Raw genomic sequence first — 20,211 nt, forward strand, 5'->3', positions numbered from 1 at the left:
TTCCAAGTGTTTCTGACAGGGTTCAGATCCAGGCGACCCCAGACCCAGAAACCATAAGGCCCCTGAGAGGAACTGAATCAGCCAACTCCTAGCCTCCTGCAAGCTGACAAAAGCAGCTCTGGGAATTGGTGACCCAATGCATTGTGATCACCAGAGCGAGCTCCACAGGCTGACAAACAGGCTTCCCAAGCCCTTAGCTGCAGTGGGTTCCTGGAGCCCTGTAATTGTAGAAAACATGTTTTACAGTAGATGTTTTCCCTGATAAGTTTCACCAGGTACAGACCCCACGCCCTCCCTGAAGAGCCCCCCCAAACAGCTGAAAAACATTTTTCCGCATTCTTTTCTCTATAAGCTACTCCTCTGCGGCCATTAGGTTGCTGGTTCTTTTGAGTTGAGACCCAGCCCTGCCAACCCATTAAACTCTCGCTTTGCCAGAGTCCTCTCTGTTTCTGTTTCTCGGCGATCCCAACCCCTGCCACCTTTTTAATCTAACGGTTTCCACAGAGAAGGCCACTCGTGCTTGGTGAGCCCCAAGTCAAGCCTGACAAGGTGAGGTCTTCCAGGTGTCAGCGTTCAGGATAAAAATGGGAAACCAGAGCATGCTACCTTCAAATTTGCCAGCTGGGCAATCCCAGCACCCACATAAAAAGCTGGGTGTCAACGTATGCCTTAATGCTAGCACTGTGGGAGGCAGAAACAGGAAGCTCGCTGGGGACTGCTGGCTGCCAGACTACCTCCAGGTTCAGTCACTGAGAGACCCTGTCTCAAGGAAATGATGTGGAGAGTGACAGAGCAGAACACCTGGTACCTTCCTCTGGCCTCTGCTTGTGCATGGGCATGGGCACCTGCACCTTACCCCCACGTGGGCACACACCACATACACACACATACATAGCCCTTGGCTTCAAAGGCCTCAGTCACCGGAGGGCTTGCTCAGCTCCCTAGCTAGGCTCAGCTTGTGCCAGGAAGCAGAGGGAAGAGGCTGGGCTTCCTTCTGAGTCATGGCCTAGTAACTACTTCCTCCACCTAGGCCTCCTTAGGTTTTCATACCCCTAATTGGCTGGAGACACAGCTTTCAGCATGGCAGCCTTGGGGGACATCGAAGATCACCGGAAGCACCTCTCCAGCCCATGTACGCTGGCTCCAACACACCAACAGAAATAAGAGCCGTGATGATGCTGTGACAAGAGGCTAAATGGGGAAGAAATTGCAACCTTTGTACAAAAATGATGTGCCAAGCTATGACTCTGTCACAGTCTTGGGTACTCTGAATGGTCAGAATGAGCCAACGGAGGGAAAGGCACTGGGCACAGTGTTGTACTTCTCTGAGGTTGGCTGAATTCAGCCTTCGTATACTCTGCGCTTAGAATTCTCTTCCTTAATGGCATAGATCTCTGAGAAGCTAGTTCACACGACAGGAAATCCGTAAGCAGAACAGATGTTCTACACAAGGTGGCCGGGTACCAGGCACGGAGGACAGTGGTTGGTAAAGAGGTGCTTGTGGGTTAATAGTGATGCAGGTTAAGAGGAAGCTGAGGCTCATTCATAATAACAATGGCTCTAAAGTGGAGACTTGACAAGCCACGAGCACTTCTTGGAGGCAATGAAAGTAGCGTACGGGAGGGGAGGCGGGAGAGTCAGGGTGGAGGGGAGACTCCCAGCACCTCCTTCCCCTCCCTGCATCTCCCAGCCTCTTTCGTTGTCTGCCTGTGGGGCAGAACCCAGAGTAGGGCTGGATTTTGCTGCTCTACTGGATGTGGAACCCAAACAAGAATGTCCGTTTGCAGAGTCCCAAGATGCTGTCCTGACTCACCTCTTCTCTCCGTGTCTCTGTCCCCTGGTGCTTTCTATAGCCTTCTGTGCTTCCTCTACTCTGGACACCGCACTGTTTCCCATCACTTCTGTAACTCATCATCTCTGTGCCCTCAGACTTCATTCACACCTTTCTGAAACTTAGAGCTCACTACAAAGTCCCCCACAATCTATCAATCCAGTGTCATTCCAGGTTTTTTAAAAATATTTTATTTATTATTGTTTTTGGTCTTTTTTTTTTGTAACAGGGTCTCCCTTTAGCTCCAGCTGGTGTGGAACTCACTATCTGGACCAGGCTGGACTTGAGCTCAGAGATCTGCCTGTCTCTGCCTCCTGAATGCTGGAATTAAAAGCATGTACCACCACGCCTGGCTCTTATTTATTATTTTTATTTTATGTGTATGAGTGTATTACCTGCCTGTATGTAAGTGCACCCATGTTGTACAATGCCCACAGAGGACAGAAGGTGTCAGATCTCCTGGAACTGGGGTTATGGTTGGTTGTTAGCTGCCATGTGGGTACTGGGAACCGAACCCAGGTCCTCTGCAAGAGCAGCCGGTGCTCTTAACCACTGAGCCAACTCTCCAGCCCCCTTCCTCCATCCCAGTTTTCTTAAATGTGACCACCACCCAAGGGAAGTCAGTGAGAGTCCAGATAGAGGTGACAGCTGCAGCCTTAGAGGAGGATGGAGGAAGGGGAGAGAGAGGAGAGGCTAAACAGCAAAATCCCAGGCTGGAGCCCGGAGGCTGCTTCAGGGTTTGTGGCTGGACTATGTAGTCATGTGATTTGAAAGGAGATCTGTATCTCTGCACGCTAACTCTTCTCCCATGGGGGGACAACAGATTCCCCCTAAAGGTCCTGGGCATCAACCACAACTCTGAGCCCTTGAGGTGCACCCACTACTGGACAGATGGTCAGGGGCTTCTTATCACAGGACCACAAGCAGAATAAAGGGCAGAGGGGGCCAGAGAAAGCGGCCGGGGAAAGTACAGACATGGGATCCATCACTTACATTATAGGAGACGATTCCTGACTTGTGGGACTTCTGGAAAGGAGAGCAGGGCCAGGAGCGGGGTGACGGCCGAGTACCCTCTTCAGACAACTCCATGACCCAGAAGCCACTCCCGGGAGACATGAGGATGAATCTCTTCTTCATGTTCTCCAACCACCCAGTCGGTCCTGTCTCCCACCTCCACCTCCCAGTAATGTCTTCCTGAAGTGGAGGTCTCACAGTCTAGCACACAGGGCCAGGGGTCAAATCTTTCTGGTCTATTGGGTGGTATCTGACGTGAATATTCTAGGCAAACTGATTTTGAATCCTCATACAGAAAGAGGTGTGGGTGGGCCATGTCTGCATCCAGAGTCACATCAACTGTGGGCAGAGAGAGTGCATGAGTGAATACTGGATGGTTTATGACCTATCCTGCCTTCTCCAAAGACACAGAGCAGTGGTGTGGGAACCCACAGGCATCCACAGTGGGAGTTGCCTGCTCAGGGGCCTCCACTCTCCCAGACTCCTGCCTCCATCAACAGCCACAGATGATGTCAAAGCTGACTGCATCTGGGATTTGCTGTGCTTTATGCCACCCTGTCAGAGGGAGCTGGTCTCTGGGCCAACCTTCCAAGGCCCTTTGAGGGCCCAAAGAAGTATCAGGTTTTCCTACACAATCGAAAATCTCTGAGTTTATTACTATAAGCCCACCGTGTGTGTATTTCTGTTTCTCTGTGGTCTCTGCACTCTTGGGAGGTTGGATCGCAGAGCCCAGAGAAGCAGTAAGTGAACAGATCTGCATATGACTGAACCAGACTCCATTCTAACACAGAACAGAAGTCACCGCCGGGCCAGGGGGACAGTATTTTGTGAATATTACAACAAAAGACAAATTCAAACAAATGAAATGTTCAGGAGTTTCTGTATAAAATGAGCAAAAGTCCTTCAAAGGCCTCCCAAAGCTAGAGGAGTTGGAAAGTGGAAGAACAGCAGAGCCAGACAGAGTGGAAGATGGCTGCCACCTGTGTCTGATGTCACATCAGCAGCCAGAACGAGACGGGCCTGTGTTCTAGTGAACATCGTGTGAAAGGCACACAGTCTCACGCTGCTCTGGAACCACACAGTCAGATGGTTAGACACTGTTGCTCCATCTGGGGGTGAGAGAAACGCAACATGGGGTAACACAGTGCCCAGTTTAGAAAGTGCAACAGCCTGGAGCCTGCACAGCAGAGAATACACATCAGACACCTGCACAGCCCAGGGCCCACATCAGACAGCGCCTTGGCCAGGAACCTATTCTCTGGAGTTTTAAGTTGGCCATTTTCTCCATCAAATCCCTCTTATGCAGGACAACTGCACAGTACCTCCAGTTTCACTCCCAAAATGTTATCACTGAGGGGCGCAAACTGGTGATGCGGCCTCCTGAGTTGCATGGCTTAAGGAGCTGGGTCCTTACTCTTCTGAGCTTGGGACATCTGGCGTTCTGTGTTGGCCCTTTTCCACTTGAAAATTATGTATAATAGACTCAAGGCAACAGCAATCTGTCTTACAGGACATCTAATTCACTCACTCCCAAAACAGAGCCTTCATTTGACACCACCACCTGTACATCACCTGGTAGTGACCAACTATGGGATCAGCTGTGCTGTTTCTCTGTTTCTTTTCCTCCATTGTTTCCAATAGAAAAAATACTCTTATAAGTACCAGGAGGGCTGGAAACAGCATCCAGGCATTCCAAACCTAGAAAGACGGAGCTGAAGCAAAATCACATACACTCAAACTTTGAAAATGAACAGTAGGTGGGGGCTGCGGATCCAGCTCAGTTGGATCAGGCGTGCCTGTACAGCACCTGCTCCATCCCCAGCACCACACACACCAGGCATGGTGGTGCACGCCTGTAACTCAGCACCATATACACCAGACATGGTGGTGGACACCTGTAACCCAGCACTACACACGCCAGACATGGTGGAAGAAGAGAATGGATTCTCAGAATTTGTCCTCTGACTTCCACACCCTGCTGTGACATGTGCACACCCACATCCATATACATGTAATAAGAATTTTTTTTTTTTTAGGGGATAAAGAGATGGTTCCACGGTTAAAAGCACTGACTTCTCTTGTAGAGGACTCACGTTATTTTTCCAGCACCTACATGGTGACTAACAACTGTCTGTGACTCCAGTTCCAGGGCATCTGATGCCTTCTTTCTGACCTCTGCAGGTACTGCACGCATGGATGCCCTTTAATGTTCAGGTAAAACACTCATACACATAAATGAGTAAATAAATAGAAATTTTAAAAAATGTTTAAAGCTGGAATCTATACAGAGTTTATGCCTTCAGAATCCATACAGAGCTATCTAGTGAAATTTGTTGTGGGATCTCCTGCAAGCCAGGAGACAGGAGGTTGTGCAGAGCAGAGGAGGGGAAGGCGGAAAGCTCTGCGTGCTGCCCCTTCTGAGCAGCGGCCCAGGTCACACGGCCCTGTCTTTGTCAACATACAGACCCAGCACTGGTTCCACTGACCTGGTATGGAAATCCCCACTTCCTTCTCCTGGCTGAGGAGGGCGTCTGGATGCCGCAGGACACATTCCCCACGGAGCGTCTCTGATGGTCACTGAGGCCACCACAGTGAACAGGCCTTCCTCGTCAGAATTCCTAGACTCTGATGTGGATGGAAATCTCTCCTGAGGAAGTTCTCCACTCCACCTGGGGCTCTGGGTACCACCCTGAGGAGGTGCACTCCAGCCAGATCTCTTGAACTTCCACCCTGATGTGAGGATCAGATCCCCCGGAGCTGTGGAGAGAAAAGCTGGCCTCAGCTTTTCAGTGGACACCCTCTGGGGGTCTTACACCACAGGGCTACAGTGTTCTAGGGAGGCAGAGTCACCCAAGGAGACTAGGGCTATAGACGTCTCAATTCCTCACTCCAAAGAAAACCAGGTATCAATAAAATGACACATGCTGTGCCTCATCAGAAAGATGACATCTGTACTGTTCCCTAATCCCAACACTTGGGAGGCTGAGGAAGATGATGAGTCCTGAGCCAGTCTGGGGGCTAGAAAAAAAAAAGGAGGAGGAGGATGGGAAGGCAGAGGAAGAAGAAGAGGAAAAGATGACATCTGAGGGGGACATGCCACAGGTCCTGCCTCTAAACAAGCATTTGCTGCCTTTGAAATGTGGACAGAGTTGCATGAATAGATTTTTAAAATGTGGTCCCAGGGGTCAGGGATGGTGGCACAGCCTGTAAGGCCACGTGGCAGGTGGAGGCTTGCGGGACTAGGGTTTGTTTTGCTCAGGGGGGACCTATTGGCTTCGGGCCAGAGAGACTTGATCAGTAACAGAGTAACAACTCTGGGACTTGGTTTCCTTCACACAAGCCATTTATTACAAGATTCAGATGGTTTTTACACATCATAAAGAACTGGCAGTCACATGGGATATGGCAGTCATATACAATGATTTAGGGCACCAAGAAATAGGACATATAGTCTGTTAATTGACACCAGAAAGATGCATAAACTTTTACTCAAGTTTATTAATGCCCAGCTGGTAACTTATTGGCTGCAAAGTTTTTTTTTTCTTAGAGTTAAAAGCATGGTAAACTTTTAGCTTTTAGCTCAGAAGTAAACCTTTAACCTGGCCTAATCTCTTAGCTAAGGATAGCTGAGTTGTTTGTTCAGGACAAGGAGATGGGCTAAGGGTTGTTGACCAAAATGCTTTCCCACAGAGCAGGGAGCCTGCATGTACCACCAGGCCGCTGTCTCCCACCAGTCTCGCAGCGTTAGGCAAGACAGGGATTAACAGAGCCACTGTTTCCAGCGCCCCTTCCTTTAGCAGAAAATGCAGCCTGCACTTAAAAGTTTTAGGCTCATCTCACCCTAGGGCCTGGCATCCTGGTTTCCTACAGAGGCTGGGGTCAGGAGCCAGGCTCAGCTAAATAGTAAGTGCAAGTCCAGCCTGGGCTACCTGGGACCCTGACTCCGAAAGAAGATGAAAATAAAAAGTTCTGTTTATTTCAAGACAGGGAACAAAGCTGATGACCCAGAAGTGGTAAGAGAGATGCTGGGAGGAGGCAGAGCACGTGCTGCCTGCAGGTGAAGGACAGGTTAGGTTGAGGAGGAGCACGGTCTCCTGTGCTTTTCTCTGGACGTCCATGGAGAAGGGGTCACGGTGGACAGCATCCCTCTGCAAGACAGTGTCAGTTTCCATCACATATTCAATGCCTGCCTTGACTCCCCCACCTCCTGACTGATTCTTTCCTTATAATCATATAGGGCATAGAAACACTCTTATAGACTTCTATCCTGAAGAAATTACATACTTGTCCAAATTTATATGTATATATGAGAATGTGTATTTGATGTCAAAAGAGTTAACAGGCTTTAGTATTTTTAAAATTTGGTCTGGACCAAGCATGCCTTTAATCCCAGCACTCAGGGGGCAGAGGCAGGCAGATCTTTGTGAATTCAATTCCAGCCTGGTCTACATAGCAAGTTCTAGGCCAGCTGGGGCTACAGGGAGACCCTGTCTCTAAAAGACAAAAATTAATTAATTAATAAAATAAAATAAAGTCTGGGGATTATAAGAGCCACAACAGTTTTACCAAATCTCTAGATATTTAGAAGTAATAACCAGGGTATTTTTTTCCCTCTACAAACTCAGAAGTCCATGGACAACATCAGCTTTTGCTGCAGAGGGTGCACTGTCATGTGGCAGAGATCTACATTTCACCAGAATGGTTTTTAACTTAGAAATGTATTTGAAGCCAGGTGTGGTGGCACATGCTTGGAGGCCCAGTGTATCTGGGATGTGGAGGCAGGAGGACCAAGAATAAAAGATCATCCTCCAATACCTTGTGAGTTTGAGGCCAATCTGGGCTAGAAGAGACGTGGCATAAAGGTACAAAACAAACAACAAACACACAAAAACGTATCCGGGCAGCAAAAAGTGACTCATATTAAGAAGTACTATAGTACTTTCAAACTGTAATATTTAGCACCTTCTAAGTGCAGTGATAAAGCTAATGGTTAAGCTTAGTGCTTAAAACCACGTTCATCATTTCCATCACCAAAGCAGAAACCTGTCCACTCACCAGCTTTCAGAAGGATGGAGGCTTCCCCATGGACTTGCTCATCTCTGAAGGAGCAGCCATACGCCTCTTCATCAAAGGATACCTGATGTATCCTCACAGCAGTGTGCCCTGAGGTGATGCTGTCTGCACCAGGGTCACCCTCCCTTGGCACCCGGGCATCTGCTCTCTCTTCAGGGCTCGCCCAAACCTGGTGCAGCTCCATGGGCTCAGCACACACACACTGGGTGAGAGGTGCCAGGGAAGCACCGAGTCTTTACCCACTAAGGCCAAGACAGGCTCCAAGGGTCCACAGACTTCAAAGTGACCTGCAGAGACAAAGCAGGATCAGACAGAATAGGAAGAGCAGATTGACAAGCAGGCAGGGCCAGAAGGCCAAACGCCAAAGTTTCTCCTGCATCCTCATGCATCCTGCTGGACCCGGACCGGATGGCTACACAGCAACTGTTTACACTTGTAGGAAAGTTCAACACGGCAGGTCAAGGGGCACTGAATGTGTGTGGGGGGAGAACTTACCTGACTTAACATACACAGCTGCCAGACCATCAGGGTGGACACCCCAGATGGGGGGCTTTGGAGAACTGCCACCCACATCTTTCTGAGCAGCAGGCTGCTGATGGGAATCTGCCGGGAGCTTCAGCCTACACGACAACTAGTCAGGAGGTACCTGTGGGCTCTGCAGACCCCCTGTTCTCCACAGTCCTCCAACAGTTCCTTCCAACCTGGAGTGTTCTGGCCATGTGCATCTGAAGTCAGATGTGCGTCCTCTACAGAGGGATTTTCAGCTCACGTCCCTGTCAAGTCCGTGTAGAACAATAGGAACGACAGGAGAGAGTGAGCTGTGCATTAGTGAGGCGCACTAAAAACATTCCTTCAACTATAATTTGCCATTTCCTTTTAGCAATGAGTCAATCAAGAGACTCTGCCTAAGGGTTGGAGAAATGGCTCCAAGAGCACTTGCTGCTCCTAGAGAGGACCCAGGCTCAGTTCCCAGCACCCGGTTGGGCGGCTCCAACTGCCTATGACTCCATTTCTAGGGCTCTGACACCCTTTTCTGGCCTCAGCTGGTGCTATACACAAAGTGGTAGACACACATACATGCATGCACATACATATATGAGGGGGGTGGGTGTTGAGAGATCAGGAAAATACAGATAGTAAACTTCTACAACAGAAGGCTGGAAAGATGGCTCAGGGGGTAAAGGAATTTGCTGCCAAGCCTGACCACCTGAGTTCGATTCCCGGGGCCCACATGGGGAAGGGCGAGCCGACTCCGGAAAGCTGTCCTTCACAACGCACATGCACAGACACACAGTAAAAATGCAACAAAAATTTAAAAACGCTTTACAACAGATGTCGACCTGGTTAAGACATCTCTTTGTAACCTTCTGGGATATATTCACAGAGATGACTGGGAGGCCTTTTAGGTCTTCTTGCTTCTTTCCGGTGGTGACTAGATCCTAAGAACGTGCAGCCAATGGGTCCCTGCGGCCAGGCGGTCTTCCCCGACTTCCTGGGCTCTGCAGGTCCGACCTCGCACATCCCCGCGGCCCTGGGCATGAGGCACACCTTCCACACGCGGGTCTCTCACTTGCCCACTCACCCCCTACCACCACACGCAGCGCAGGCACAGAGGGCACCAGACCATCAACAGTGTCCCACGGCTAAGGTTACACTAATTAAGCTTGGCACCGTGGTACCCACAGCATTGCAACCACGGGTGCTGGAGCAAGCATGGCCCTAGCAGCAGGAGTGTGATTAGCCAGGCCCTGCAACTCTGCTTTGCATGACTGCCTCTGATTGGCTGCAGCTCGGCTGCTGTAATTGGTTGAAACTCAGCAGGTTTTAAGGTCCAATTGTCTTTTAAATTAGGTTGCAGTTAGGAAGCCTGTCCAAGTCTTTCTCAGGTCAAACTTAAAGTTGATGGGGAGCCGGGTATGGTGGCGCACACCAGAGGCAGGTGGATCTCTGTGAGTTCAAGGCCAGCTTGGTCTACATAGTGCCCCCAAATCAAGCAATCCCTTAAAAAAAAAAAAAAAAAAAAAAAAAAAAAAAGTTGATGTCGGAAAAGGGAAACCGCATCCCCCATTTCTAGTACACTCGAAGACCAACGGACTCCGAGCACAACTTAAACTCTTGGTCCTCCTGCCTTGGCGCGCCATGCAGCACCAAAGCGCATTTCTTAAAAAAAATTAATTTATGAGTGTTTTGTCTGCGTGTGTGAAAGTGCATCAAGTGTGTGCAATGCCCACGGAGGCCAGAAGAGGGGCGTGGCATCCCCTGGAACTGGAATTAGAGTTAGGGGGCGACTGGATCTGGGTCCTCTGGAAGAGCAGCCAGGGCTCTTTACCACGGAGCCATCCCTCCAGCTCCCAGAGTTCGCATTTCTTATCAATTGCCGGCAGCAAGTGCTGGGGGGTGTTAAACGGAAACGGTAGAAAGCCTCAGCTCTACGCCCATTAGTGTCCCTGCCTGTGTTTACCCATTTGAATTACTGATAGGTGATCAGAAATGAAATTTTTATTCCTGTGCCATAAGAGAACTATCCATTGAACTATATAGGAAAAGATTTTAACCCACAAGGACTGGAAGAAAAGGATACTGTGGCAGTTTGCTACTGAGATGGGATTCCCAGAAAAGACGGCCCCGGTGTTCTATAGACTGACTAAAATTTAATACGTATGGAAACTCAGAATGCTGCAGATTCAAAATTATCTTGGACGAAGTTTCCTTCAGTCCTCATAACATCCAGTTATCACTCCCTCCTATTTAATCTAACACTGATTTGACTATCAGGCGAAACTTTTGGCATGTATTGATTATTAGCAGACCATTAGCTCCCATAAATCCTAAAGCTAAGACTATCATTACCTCATTGCTCCAACCCACCTTTCTGACACCCTCACTATTGTACTTAATAAATGCTCAGATTTAAGCCTGTCTTTTGTTCTTTGACCATGAAAGTTCACATAGCACTTCCACAGTGGAGCGTGCCATTGGATGTTTAGACCTACCCAGTGCCCTGGGAGAGGTGGGTCTTCATCCTGCCTCCCTAAGAAGGATTAAATTTAAAGATATTGTAAAGTGGTTAATTCTGTGGTGGAGAGTGGCTAGGGGGGGCCTCCATGGCTCAGCAAGGGCCTGGCAGGTGGGATGTGGAGAGGCAGTGATCACTAGCTGTGTAGTCCTGGCTGGTAGCCCACCACCCTAGCTCTAATGCCATGTCTGGGAAGGAAGATAACCCTGAGCACTGTGGCATCCAGCACATCTAAATGCCTGCCGAATACTAGACTTTTAGGGGCTGATACACCTTGCAGGAAATATCGGTAAACAATTTACATGTGCAGAGTGCCACCAGGTGACCAGGGCCACAGGGAAGTGTGTGTGGAAATAAGGAAAGCCTGGAGCCTGGTGCTGAAGAGATATAATAGCTGGAAAGAGCCAGAAAAGGGAAACTGCAGACCCTGGTCATGGCAAGAACTGGATAGTTATCAAGCCAAGAATCTCAGAGCCCAGGCCCAGGAGCTGCCAACACCATCTGGGGATAAGGGCTGAAGAGACTTTCTAGGCCCACACAAGAGCACTTACACTGCTGCTGCAAAGGGCAAAGGAATCCTGTACCTAAACTAATCCCAGTCCCAGAGCTAAGCAAGTCCCGTGGGCCCACAACAGGCTGAGGATCCCAAGATTGACTCCTATGACCCTAGAGGGTGCCAGCTGCCACTGTTCCCACCTTCTGGCAAATGCCAAGATGTGAGAGCTGCTCAGCCCAGAAAGAGCAGCTTCTGGTCTACGCAGGATTTCTATGCAGAGAGAACACACAAGTCCACTGACTGGTAACAAACATCATCCCTGATCCGATCACCGCAGGAACTCTGAGCTGGTTTTCAGTCCTCGTCTGCCATCTTCCCCCTGTAGCTCAGCCTGGCATCTGAAAGAAATGCTTTTATTTTTCAAACAGGTTGCCCTTGAACTTGTGTCGTACCAGGAGCTGGCCCCAGCCTCTCACCATCACATGCAGCTAATTTCTCCCAAGGTCTGCACTATGAACTTCAAGGCCACACATCACAGGTACCCCAAACCCTCACACAGTCCCCTCTCATTTCCCAACCATTTCCTGTCTCTTGGTGCTCCAGCCTCCTGTGCTGGCTCCTGCGATCTGGCACCCTCATTCACTGCCTGTGGAATATTTTGCCTCCAGGCAAAACACTCATGAACATAAAATAAAATAAAAAAACAAATCTTAAGAATACAGCAGGGGCTGGAGAAATGCTCAGCGGTTAGAGCACTGGCTGCTCTTCCAGAGGACCCAGGTTTGAGACCCAACACCCACATGGCTGCTAACATCTGACATCTGACGGCACTGCAGGACATGGGGGCACTTACATACATGCGGGCAATACATTGATACACATAAAAAATAAATAAATAAAATATTAAAAAAGAATACAGCCATCTTTTATTAAACTAGCCATTATATTTTCAAAAACAGATAATTCTTTTTTTTTTTTTTGGTCTTTTTGAGACAGGGTCTCCCTGTAGCCCCAGCTAACCTAAAACTCACTATGTAGATCAGGCTGGCCTTGAACTCACAGAGAGATCCTTCTGTCTCTGCCTCCCAAGTGCTTGGATTATAGACATGCACCACCATGCCCAGACTGATAATTCTACTTTTAAAATCTACTTTGTAGGCTGGGCATGGTGGTGCACACCTTTAATCCCAGCACTTGGGAGGCAGAGGCAGGCGGATCTCTGTGAGTTCAAGGCCAGCTTGGTCTACATAGTGAGTTCCAGGGCAGCTGGGGCTACAGGGAGACCCTGTCTCAAAAAGACTAAAAAAAAAGAAAAAAAACTACTTTGCTTTAGAAATAATTTTTCATAAAGCATACTATTCATATTAAACTATGGTTGGTTTATTATTGTTTTAATATAAATGAATATATATAGCTTAATTTTTTAGTTTCAATCTGAAATGTCATACATAACAACAGACATTAGTTAGGCTTGGTGGTAAAAATCCTATAATCTCATCAAGAGACAGGGGTGAAAAGATCAAGAATTCTGTACCAGTCTGTGCTACATAGTGAGACCACATCTCAAAAACAAAACAAATCTCAATAAATATTAACCCAAGAGAACAAAAGCTCAATAGTTTGTAGGTATCCAAAGTATCCCTAGACTAAGAAGCATTCAGTAAACCTCCACCCCAAGACCTGACCCAAAACACACCTGCCCAGCAGGGACCTCTAGTCTCCAGCTTTTCTCAATGACTGAGCACTGACTCAGGACTCAAAGTCTATGTTTTCCACAGGGATACCTGAGCCAGCCCACATCCAGATCACCATTGCGTGCAGGCCTGCAGATACTCATTCTATAATTTTTTTTTTTACTTTTTTGAGATGGCCTCCCTGTAGCCCCAGCTGGCCTGGAACTCGCTGAGACCAGGCTGGTCTCAATCTTACAGAGATCCCCATCTCTGCCTCTGAGATTAAAGAAGGCATGTGCCATTATACCCAGCCTAACTCTATAAAATCTTTACTATGTGATCTGGAAATCTTGGCCATTGGATTAAAATGGACCATCAGCTTCCACAACCCCTCGGCTGTCGGCCTCAGCCGCCATCCCTTCCGGCTTTCTGGTTCATTTCCTCCATCTCTGACCTCCGCTGCTAGGCCTCCCTCTCCTCACATCCTGACGCATTCCATTTCCCTCACCCTCAGTCCACAGTGGCTGGAGTATAGGAGCTCAATCTTGCTTCAGATTGAAGCTGCAAGGTTTCTGACCCTCTCACACTTCCCCTCTCACACTTTCTCCTTGGCAAGAGTTGTGTGATAGCATCAATTCCCTAAGACTGGGTCAGGCCCGCAGCGACAAGCAAAGAAGCAACTGAGGGTGTGAACTGGGCCTCAAGTGGGTGTTTGCTGTCAAGTGACCTGAAGGACATAGGACTGTACTCCACCAAGGGGTGCTATGCAATGATAGCTGATCACCATGGACTCCCTACACGGCTACATGGCACCCACCGTGTGGGTGGTGGCAGGCTTTGCCCTATAGAGGATCAGGCCACCGTCAGGCACTGTGACTCCCTGTGCCCCCGTGAAAGCTGGGCAGATGAAGAGGGGACCGTCATCAGAACCTAGCCTGAAGAACGGTCTCAGGGGCCCAGCGAAGCCTGCACGGGGACATGTGTAGATGTGTGACCTGTCTCTCATGTTGTAGAAGGAAATATCCCCAGCTTCACAGTCCAGGAAGATGGCCAAGCGGCAAAGGCGCGTTTTCAGAGGGATGATCTTCTCCGGGGAGGACAAGGCCCGGTACTGGCCTCCAAACATCTCCAGGGTCCAGAAGCCATTTGGAGGAACCAGTGGGGCCTCCCCCTTCCTCTCAACGCTCTCTCTACAGACACCAATGGCCCACACCATGACGTTTTCCACCTCCACCTCCCAGTAGTGCTTCCCCGAGGAGAAGCTCTCCTGGCCCAGGACACAAGGCCGGCAGTCAAACCGCTCAGGGTTGTCCGGCACCCTCTGCCGTGAAGGGCCACGTCTTACACTTCTCCGGTCCTCTGACAGGAAGAGCTCAGGATGAGCTGTGTCTGGGTCCAGGGTCACATCGGCTGTGGAAGAAGTCTCAGCTCAGCGCTGGGATCTCAGACCTGAGTATGTACTGACTGACCTCCAGCCCCCACTGTGGTCCCGAGAGCTGATGTGGGATTCACCCACCCGGCAGCCTTTTCCACGAAGGCTCTCTGATCTTAAGCAACTCACACACTGAGAATTGCTGAGGCTCACTTGTCTTTCAGGAACAAAAGAGGAAAACTAGGACTAAGAGAGACCCAGAAAGTTTAGGAAATGAGCCCAAATGAATGGCCGCACTTAGAGCATTCTGGATCTGCCTCCTTTTCTACTCACAAAGACAGGAGTTCTGGGATTCTCTTCAGACAGAAACTATCCAGCTTGGCCTTAAACACCAGACACCCATCACCTCTCACTCCCCCAACCATGAATGTTAAGGAATTCAGCCAGATGAACTGATTTCAATGACAGACAAGCCCCCCTCAAAGGATAAAGAACAAATGTCCCCCAGAGTCAACCTGGTAGCCATCTGAGGGCTGTGTGCTGCTGCTATAGGGAGAGTGTTCTCACCCAGGCTTGCTTTAACAATGTGGGTCTGAAGCCTATGGCAGTGCCCACTGTGGGGACAGCTGCGTTTGTTCCCCCGTCCCCTACCCTCCTTCCCATGTTACAATGTTTTCCTTCTTTCCTCAAGTTGGATGTTTGATTGTGACACCCTGTGACTGTGTCTCAAGTTGATCGTGACAATCTTCTACTTCCCCCTAAAGAGGAAAGGCCCCGTGCCAAGGAATCTGGTGATGCCTGTACTCTTTGGTGTTTGGGGCAGCGGTTGAAAATGAAAACTGCAAACTGTGCCCTAGGGGGAGGCAACAGGGCTCTACACCCTCCTGCTCGCCTGACTGGCTCCTCGAAGACTGTATGTATCAGGGTTCTCTTGGGAGCAGGTGGGCATTTCTGGGCACCAGGTGGGCTCGGGAAGTGTAGTGCTTTTTCTTCACAAGGGGATCCAACTGTTTGCTCTAATCATCTCCCAGATTATAACCCCTAAGACAGCACTGTCTTCTTTCAAATGAATCCAGGGCCCAAGAGCAATAGCCACTCTTGGGAGAGCTGCTTTGTATGGAATCCTGGGAATCCTGGATCAAACCCTTCTGAAATAAGGAATCACATTGCAAATAAAGTGCAGGATTGATGGAAAGCTGCTGAGGTTCCAGAAAAGCAGGATCCAGCATCAGTGGGTATGACCAGGGAACTTCATTCAGCCCTGTTCCCTCTCCAGGCCCCTTGTTTGTGTCCTCAGGTTAGTGGGAAGAGATCTGGGGGTCTGAGGGAATGTCAGAGGCACTCACCGGCATGTAAGAGGGTTCGTCTCCACTCTGCAAGTAAGAGAGGTGAGTGTCATGAGGTCATACCCAATCAAGCTGAACACAAACTGACAGCAGGTCAGGCAAGGTCACACTTACTCAATTCTTCCAGAAGTTGCTCTGAAAAACAAACAAAATAAGGTTCTCAGTAGGCAGCTGAGGGAATTTGGAGTCCTACTGAATGATGCAGGGCTGGCTCCACCACAACACTAAATCTTCTTTCCCATCTGGGATGTTTAATGTTGATTATCAACTTCACAAAACTTAGAATGACCATGGGATCAAGCCTCAGGGTATGTCTGGGAGGAATTTTCTAGATTAGGTTAATGAGGCAGGAAGACCCACAGGAAATGTGCATAGCACAGGTTGGTCCCAGACTGAATAAAAATCAGAAAGGGGCTGAGGGTCATCATGTTGTACCCCATCCACTGGACCCCAAAAAGACCACCAAGGACCCAACACACCAAAATGCAAAACAAAGGTTTATGGTTTATTCGGGCTTAAACTCAGGCTCTCAGACCTCACCAACTCAACAGATCCGTGCTGAGAGCCCAGAGTAAGGGAGAGTGGAGCCTTTTATAGGTTTTAGACAAAGGGGAGAGGGGGATACCGAAGATACATTTTGGTTGGTTCAAGGAGCCCGCACGCGCCAACATAATTTTAAACCGATTGGATGTATAAGATGCAGCCCTGGAAGTTTCTTATTGGTAGGTGCTATTCTCAGGGCTGTGGAATGTGCTGACTGTTACCTGTGGGGCCAGGAGTCTCTGTTTTTACCTTATAGGGCAGTTTTTATGCTCGGGCTTGCTTAATCTATAGTTTCCTGGAAGGGGGGTGGGGGATAGCAGGTGGGGGTCAGGGCATGCCAGGGTATGTCTAGGCATGTCTAAAGCTGCAGCCAAGCATTTCACAGAAGCTAAAAGAACAATTAGTGGGGGTCTGGAGGGATTGGGGGGTAGCAGGTGAATGAAGAGGGTCTCAGGGTTCTATAATCGTTCATCTCACTCTGCCTCCTGCTCAGGCCACAGTGCCTTCTCCACCATAACGGACTGGGTTGCCTTGTACTGTAAGCCAGATAACCCCTTCCTCCCTTAGGTTGTGTCTTGTTAGGTAATTTAAAAACTTGGGGGAGGGGCCTGAGAGATGGCTCAGTAGTTAAGAGCACTGACTGCTCAGTTCCCACCACCCACATAATGGCTAACAATTGTCCATTAACTCCAGTTCCAGGGAATGTGATGCACTCATCTGGCATCTGTGGGCACTGCATGCATGTGGTGCACTTCCATGCATTTATACACATAGAAATAATGTTTTTTCTTTTACTTATTTGTTTGTGTGTGTGTGTGTGTGTGTGTGCACATGTATGCCATGATGTGTATATGGAGACCATAGAACAACTTATAAGAGCTGTGTGTTCTCTCCTTTAACTGTGTGGGCTCTGGGTATCAAACTCAGATCATCAGCCTTGGCAGCAAATGCCTTTACCTACTGAACCATCTTGTCAGCCCCTTGTTAGGCAATTTTATCACAGCAATGAGAAAGGTAAATAACACACAGTGTCAGAAACCACAAGTGACATATCATCAAATGACTGGCCAGTATCAGGACATTTTAGAGGTTTTCTTTTGTTCTTGCTTGGACCCAGGTAAACACATGCAGTATTTACACATTGGACCAAATATTTGAAGACATAATTACTAGGATAGGACAGTTCCAGGTCCCTCTGCTGCGTCTATGTATTTTCTGGCTAGTCTCAAGCTTCTACCTGTCAGAATACTGACCTTTCTTTTCTTTTCCTCTTTCACTTTTTGTTTTCTTGAGACAGGGTCTTATGTAGCCCAGGCTGGCCTTGAATTCACTATGCAGCTAAGGCTGGCCTTGAACTCCTTAAGAATGGTGGCGCATGCCTTTAATCCCAGCACTCCAGAGGCAGATAAATCTTTTTGAGTTCAAGGTCAGCCTGGTCTACATAGTGAATTCAAGGCCAGCTGGGGCCTGTCTCAAAAAGACTGAAAAAGAAAGAGATGGTGACTCCCTACTCTGTTCTTTTACCTTGTAAAATTCCTTCTCTTTTCCATATGTTCTTTCCCAGTTCCTTACGTGCAGTTTCTTTTTCTTCATATTCAATTTCTTTTTCCACTGACAGAATCTCCTTTTCCCTGTGGTGTTTCTTGATGAGGCAGATGCTCCCAGACATAAAGAGGATCAGGGTCAGAGCCGATAGGGTGACAGCCACGGCCACCATCCAGGGAGTAGGGCTGGGTACAGAGGGTTCTGGAAAGTGAGCCAGAGCAGTGCTGTGTCAGACAGGATGCCAGGGCCAAGAGTTCGAACAGCTCCCGCAGAAAAAGGGATGGCATTGTGCTGGCCAACCCTGACTGCTAGGGCTGACCCAGGAGACAGACGTAGGCTGCCTTGGGGAATCTCAGTCAATGAGGTAGGTGGTCTATGGAATTTCCACGGCCACCACCCTGTACAGGTGGCATTCCAACCTTGCTGTGTGCAGTTTGTTCTCGACAAAGGAACAGGTTATGTTCATTCTGTTAAAACCTTCCAATGTGCTGGGCGTAGTGGTACATGCTGCAATCCCAACACTTGAGAGCAGAGGGAGAGAACGAGTTCAAGCCCAGTTAACTGTTGTCTTAGTTTGTTCTTCATTGCTGTGACAAAATACTCTGACCACTACCAACTTGGGGAGGAAAGGGTTTATTTATCTTACATCTCCTGGGTCACAGTTCATCAGGGAGCTCAAGGTAGGAACTCAGGGCAGGAACCTGGAAGTAGGAGCTGGAGCACAGGCCATGGAGGAATGCTGCTTACTAGCTTGCTCTCCTGGCCCCTGCTCAGCCTGCTTTCTTATGCAACATAGGCCCACCTGCCCAGGGGTGGCACCACCCACAGTGGGCTGGGCCTTCCCACATCACTCATCAAGAAGATGCCCCTCAGATATGGCCACAGGCCAGTCCAATAGAGGCAATTCCCCAATTGAGGCTCCCTCAACCCAGGTGTGTCAAGTTGACACTAAAGCTATCCAGCACAACTGTTAACAGTGATATCCAGTCTGGTCTCCTGCCTTAGCCTTCCAAGTGCTGGGATTGTAGGCATGCTCCAACACAACCAGCAGCACTGTTCCTAATGTTTAAAACTTGCTGCATAAAAGGGGACTTATTAGGCAACACAAAAAAGCAAAACCAAAACATCACATCTACCTATGACAGAGGCTACTCGTGTCCAGGACTCACTGATTTTCCCCCTATGATAAGGGGTGAGGCTCAAGTTCAGCTCCAGCCTCCAAGCTCTGCAGAGCCCAGGACCCTTCTACCCACTAATCCGTCTGTGAAGGATCCTGCCTTTTCACGACCTGTCTCCAGAGGGCATAGGACTAACCTGGAATGAAAATTACACTTTCTCTCTCCTGGCCAAGCAGAGTGTTGTTGACAGAGCAGGTCATGTTTCTCACAGAGCAGTCTCTGATGATCACGGTCATGGTGACTGTGAAGAGGCCTTCTGTATCAGCTGTGTATTCCTCCTCCACGGCAGGCACAACCTCACCGGAGGGGCCCCTCCACACAGCACAGGGCTCCGGGTACCACCCTACAGATGTGCACTCCAGCCAGATGCTCCCATCCCCAAGGGTCTTCATTTCAATCAGGGGTATAGAGCCCATGCCTGGGAAGGAAGCAAGGGCTCGGCTGAAAAGGAGTGGTTGGTTCAGAGATGCGGCTCAGTGCTCGCTTGGCATAAGCAGAGCCTTGGAGCTGATCCTCAGCACCACAAAACAGGCTATTTCAGTCACTGTGTCTTATGAGATCAGCTCTTCATGATGAAAGTCAAGCAAGGGAAGTGCAAGTGGGCAGAACCTGGGGACACCCAACACACAAGTGCCACACGTTCCTGCAGTGCTCCTTCTGTGAACGGGAAGAAAGCAGCACGGAGGAAGGACAGGAAGAGTAAAGGAGAGATGGGACGGAAGCAAGACCTGATGCTAGAGAAGACTGGGAACCAGTGCTCCGGGAACTGAACGCTGAGAGCAGCGGGCACCCTCTTTCTCTCTGGGCTGAGGGCTCTTCGCAGCCCACACCCCTGTACTGCCTGCTTGCAGCCTGTTTCCCTGACTTGGCCAGAAACTTCAGTTTTCCCACTTCTAAGTATATGCTCTGTTAAAATTGAAAAGACCAACTTATGATTTCACTTTCTGTTCCATGGAAAAATTTCTCAGTAGCCTTGGCATTGTTAAGTTTTAGAATAATACAATAAGAATTCAAATTTAGGCTGGGCATAATGGTGCATGCCTTTAATCCTATGCCAGCACTTGGGAGGCAGAGGCAGGTGAATCTCTGTGAGTTCAACGTCAGTCTGGTCTACATAGTGAGTT

At 49.0% G+C, this 20,211-nt stretch overlaps 1 protein-coding gene and 1 pseudogene across 2 annotated transcripts in view; both read right to left on the reverse strand.

Moving 5' to 3' along the window:
• Positions 1-2,661: 2,661 nt before the first annotated feature.
• On the reverse strand, positions 2,662-8,102 carry LOC115070160 (annotated as a pseudogene).
• A 4,710-nt stretch (positions 8,103-12,812) lies between these two features.
• The window catches only part of LOC103733139 (butyrophilin subfamily 2 member A2-like), a 13,287-nt gene continuing 5,888 nt past the window's right edge, over positions 12,813-20,211 (reverse strand). The window contains exons 4-8 of one of the 2 annotated variants that reach the window (XM_008831907.3): positions 19,224-19,505; positions 17,937-18,110; positions 15,936-15,956; positions 15,822-15,848; positions 12,813-14,513 (exon numbers count right to left, since the gene is read on the reverse strand). In XM_008831907.3, the coding sequence (XP_008830129.1) occupies positions 13,906-14,513; positions 15,822-15,848; positions 15,936-15,956; positions 17,937-18,110; positions 19,224-19,505 (1,112 nt within the window). In that variant the 3' untranslated portion in view covers positions 12,813-13,905. Of the gene's footprint in view, positions 14,514-15,821; positions 15,849-15,935; positions 15,957-17,888; positions 18,111-19,223; positions 19,506-20,211 lie in introns of both variants that reach the window. The other variant, XM_029562984.1, reaches the window with a different exon arrangement.

Source organism: Nannospalax galili, unplaced genomic scaffold (assembly GCF_000622305.1).
Source record: "Nannospalax galili isolate Female #2095 unplaced genomic scaffold, S.galili_v1.0 scaffold456, whole genome shotgun sequence".
Classification (NCBI taxonomy): Eukaryota; Metazoa; Chordata; class Mammalia; order Rodentia; family Spalacidae; genus Nannospalax; species Nannospalax galili.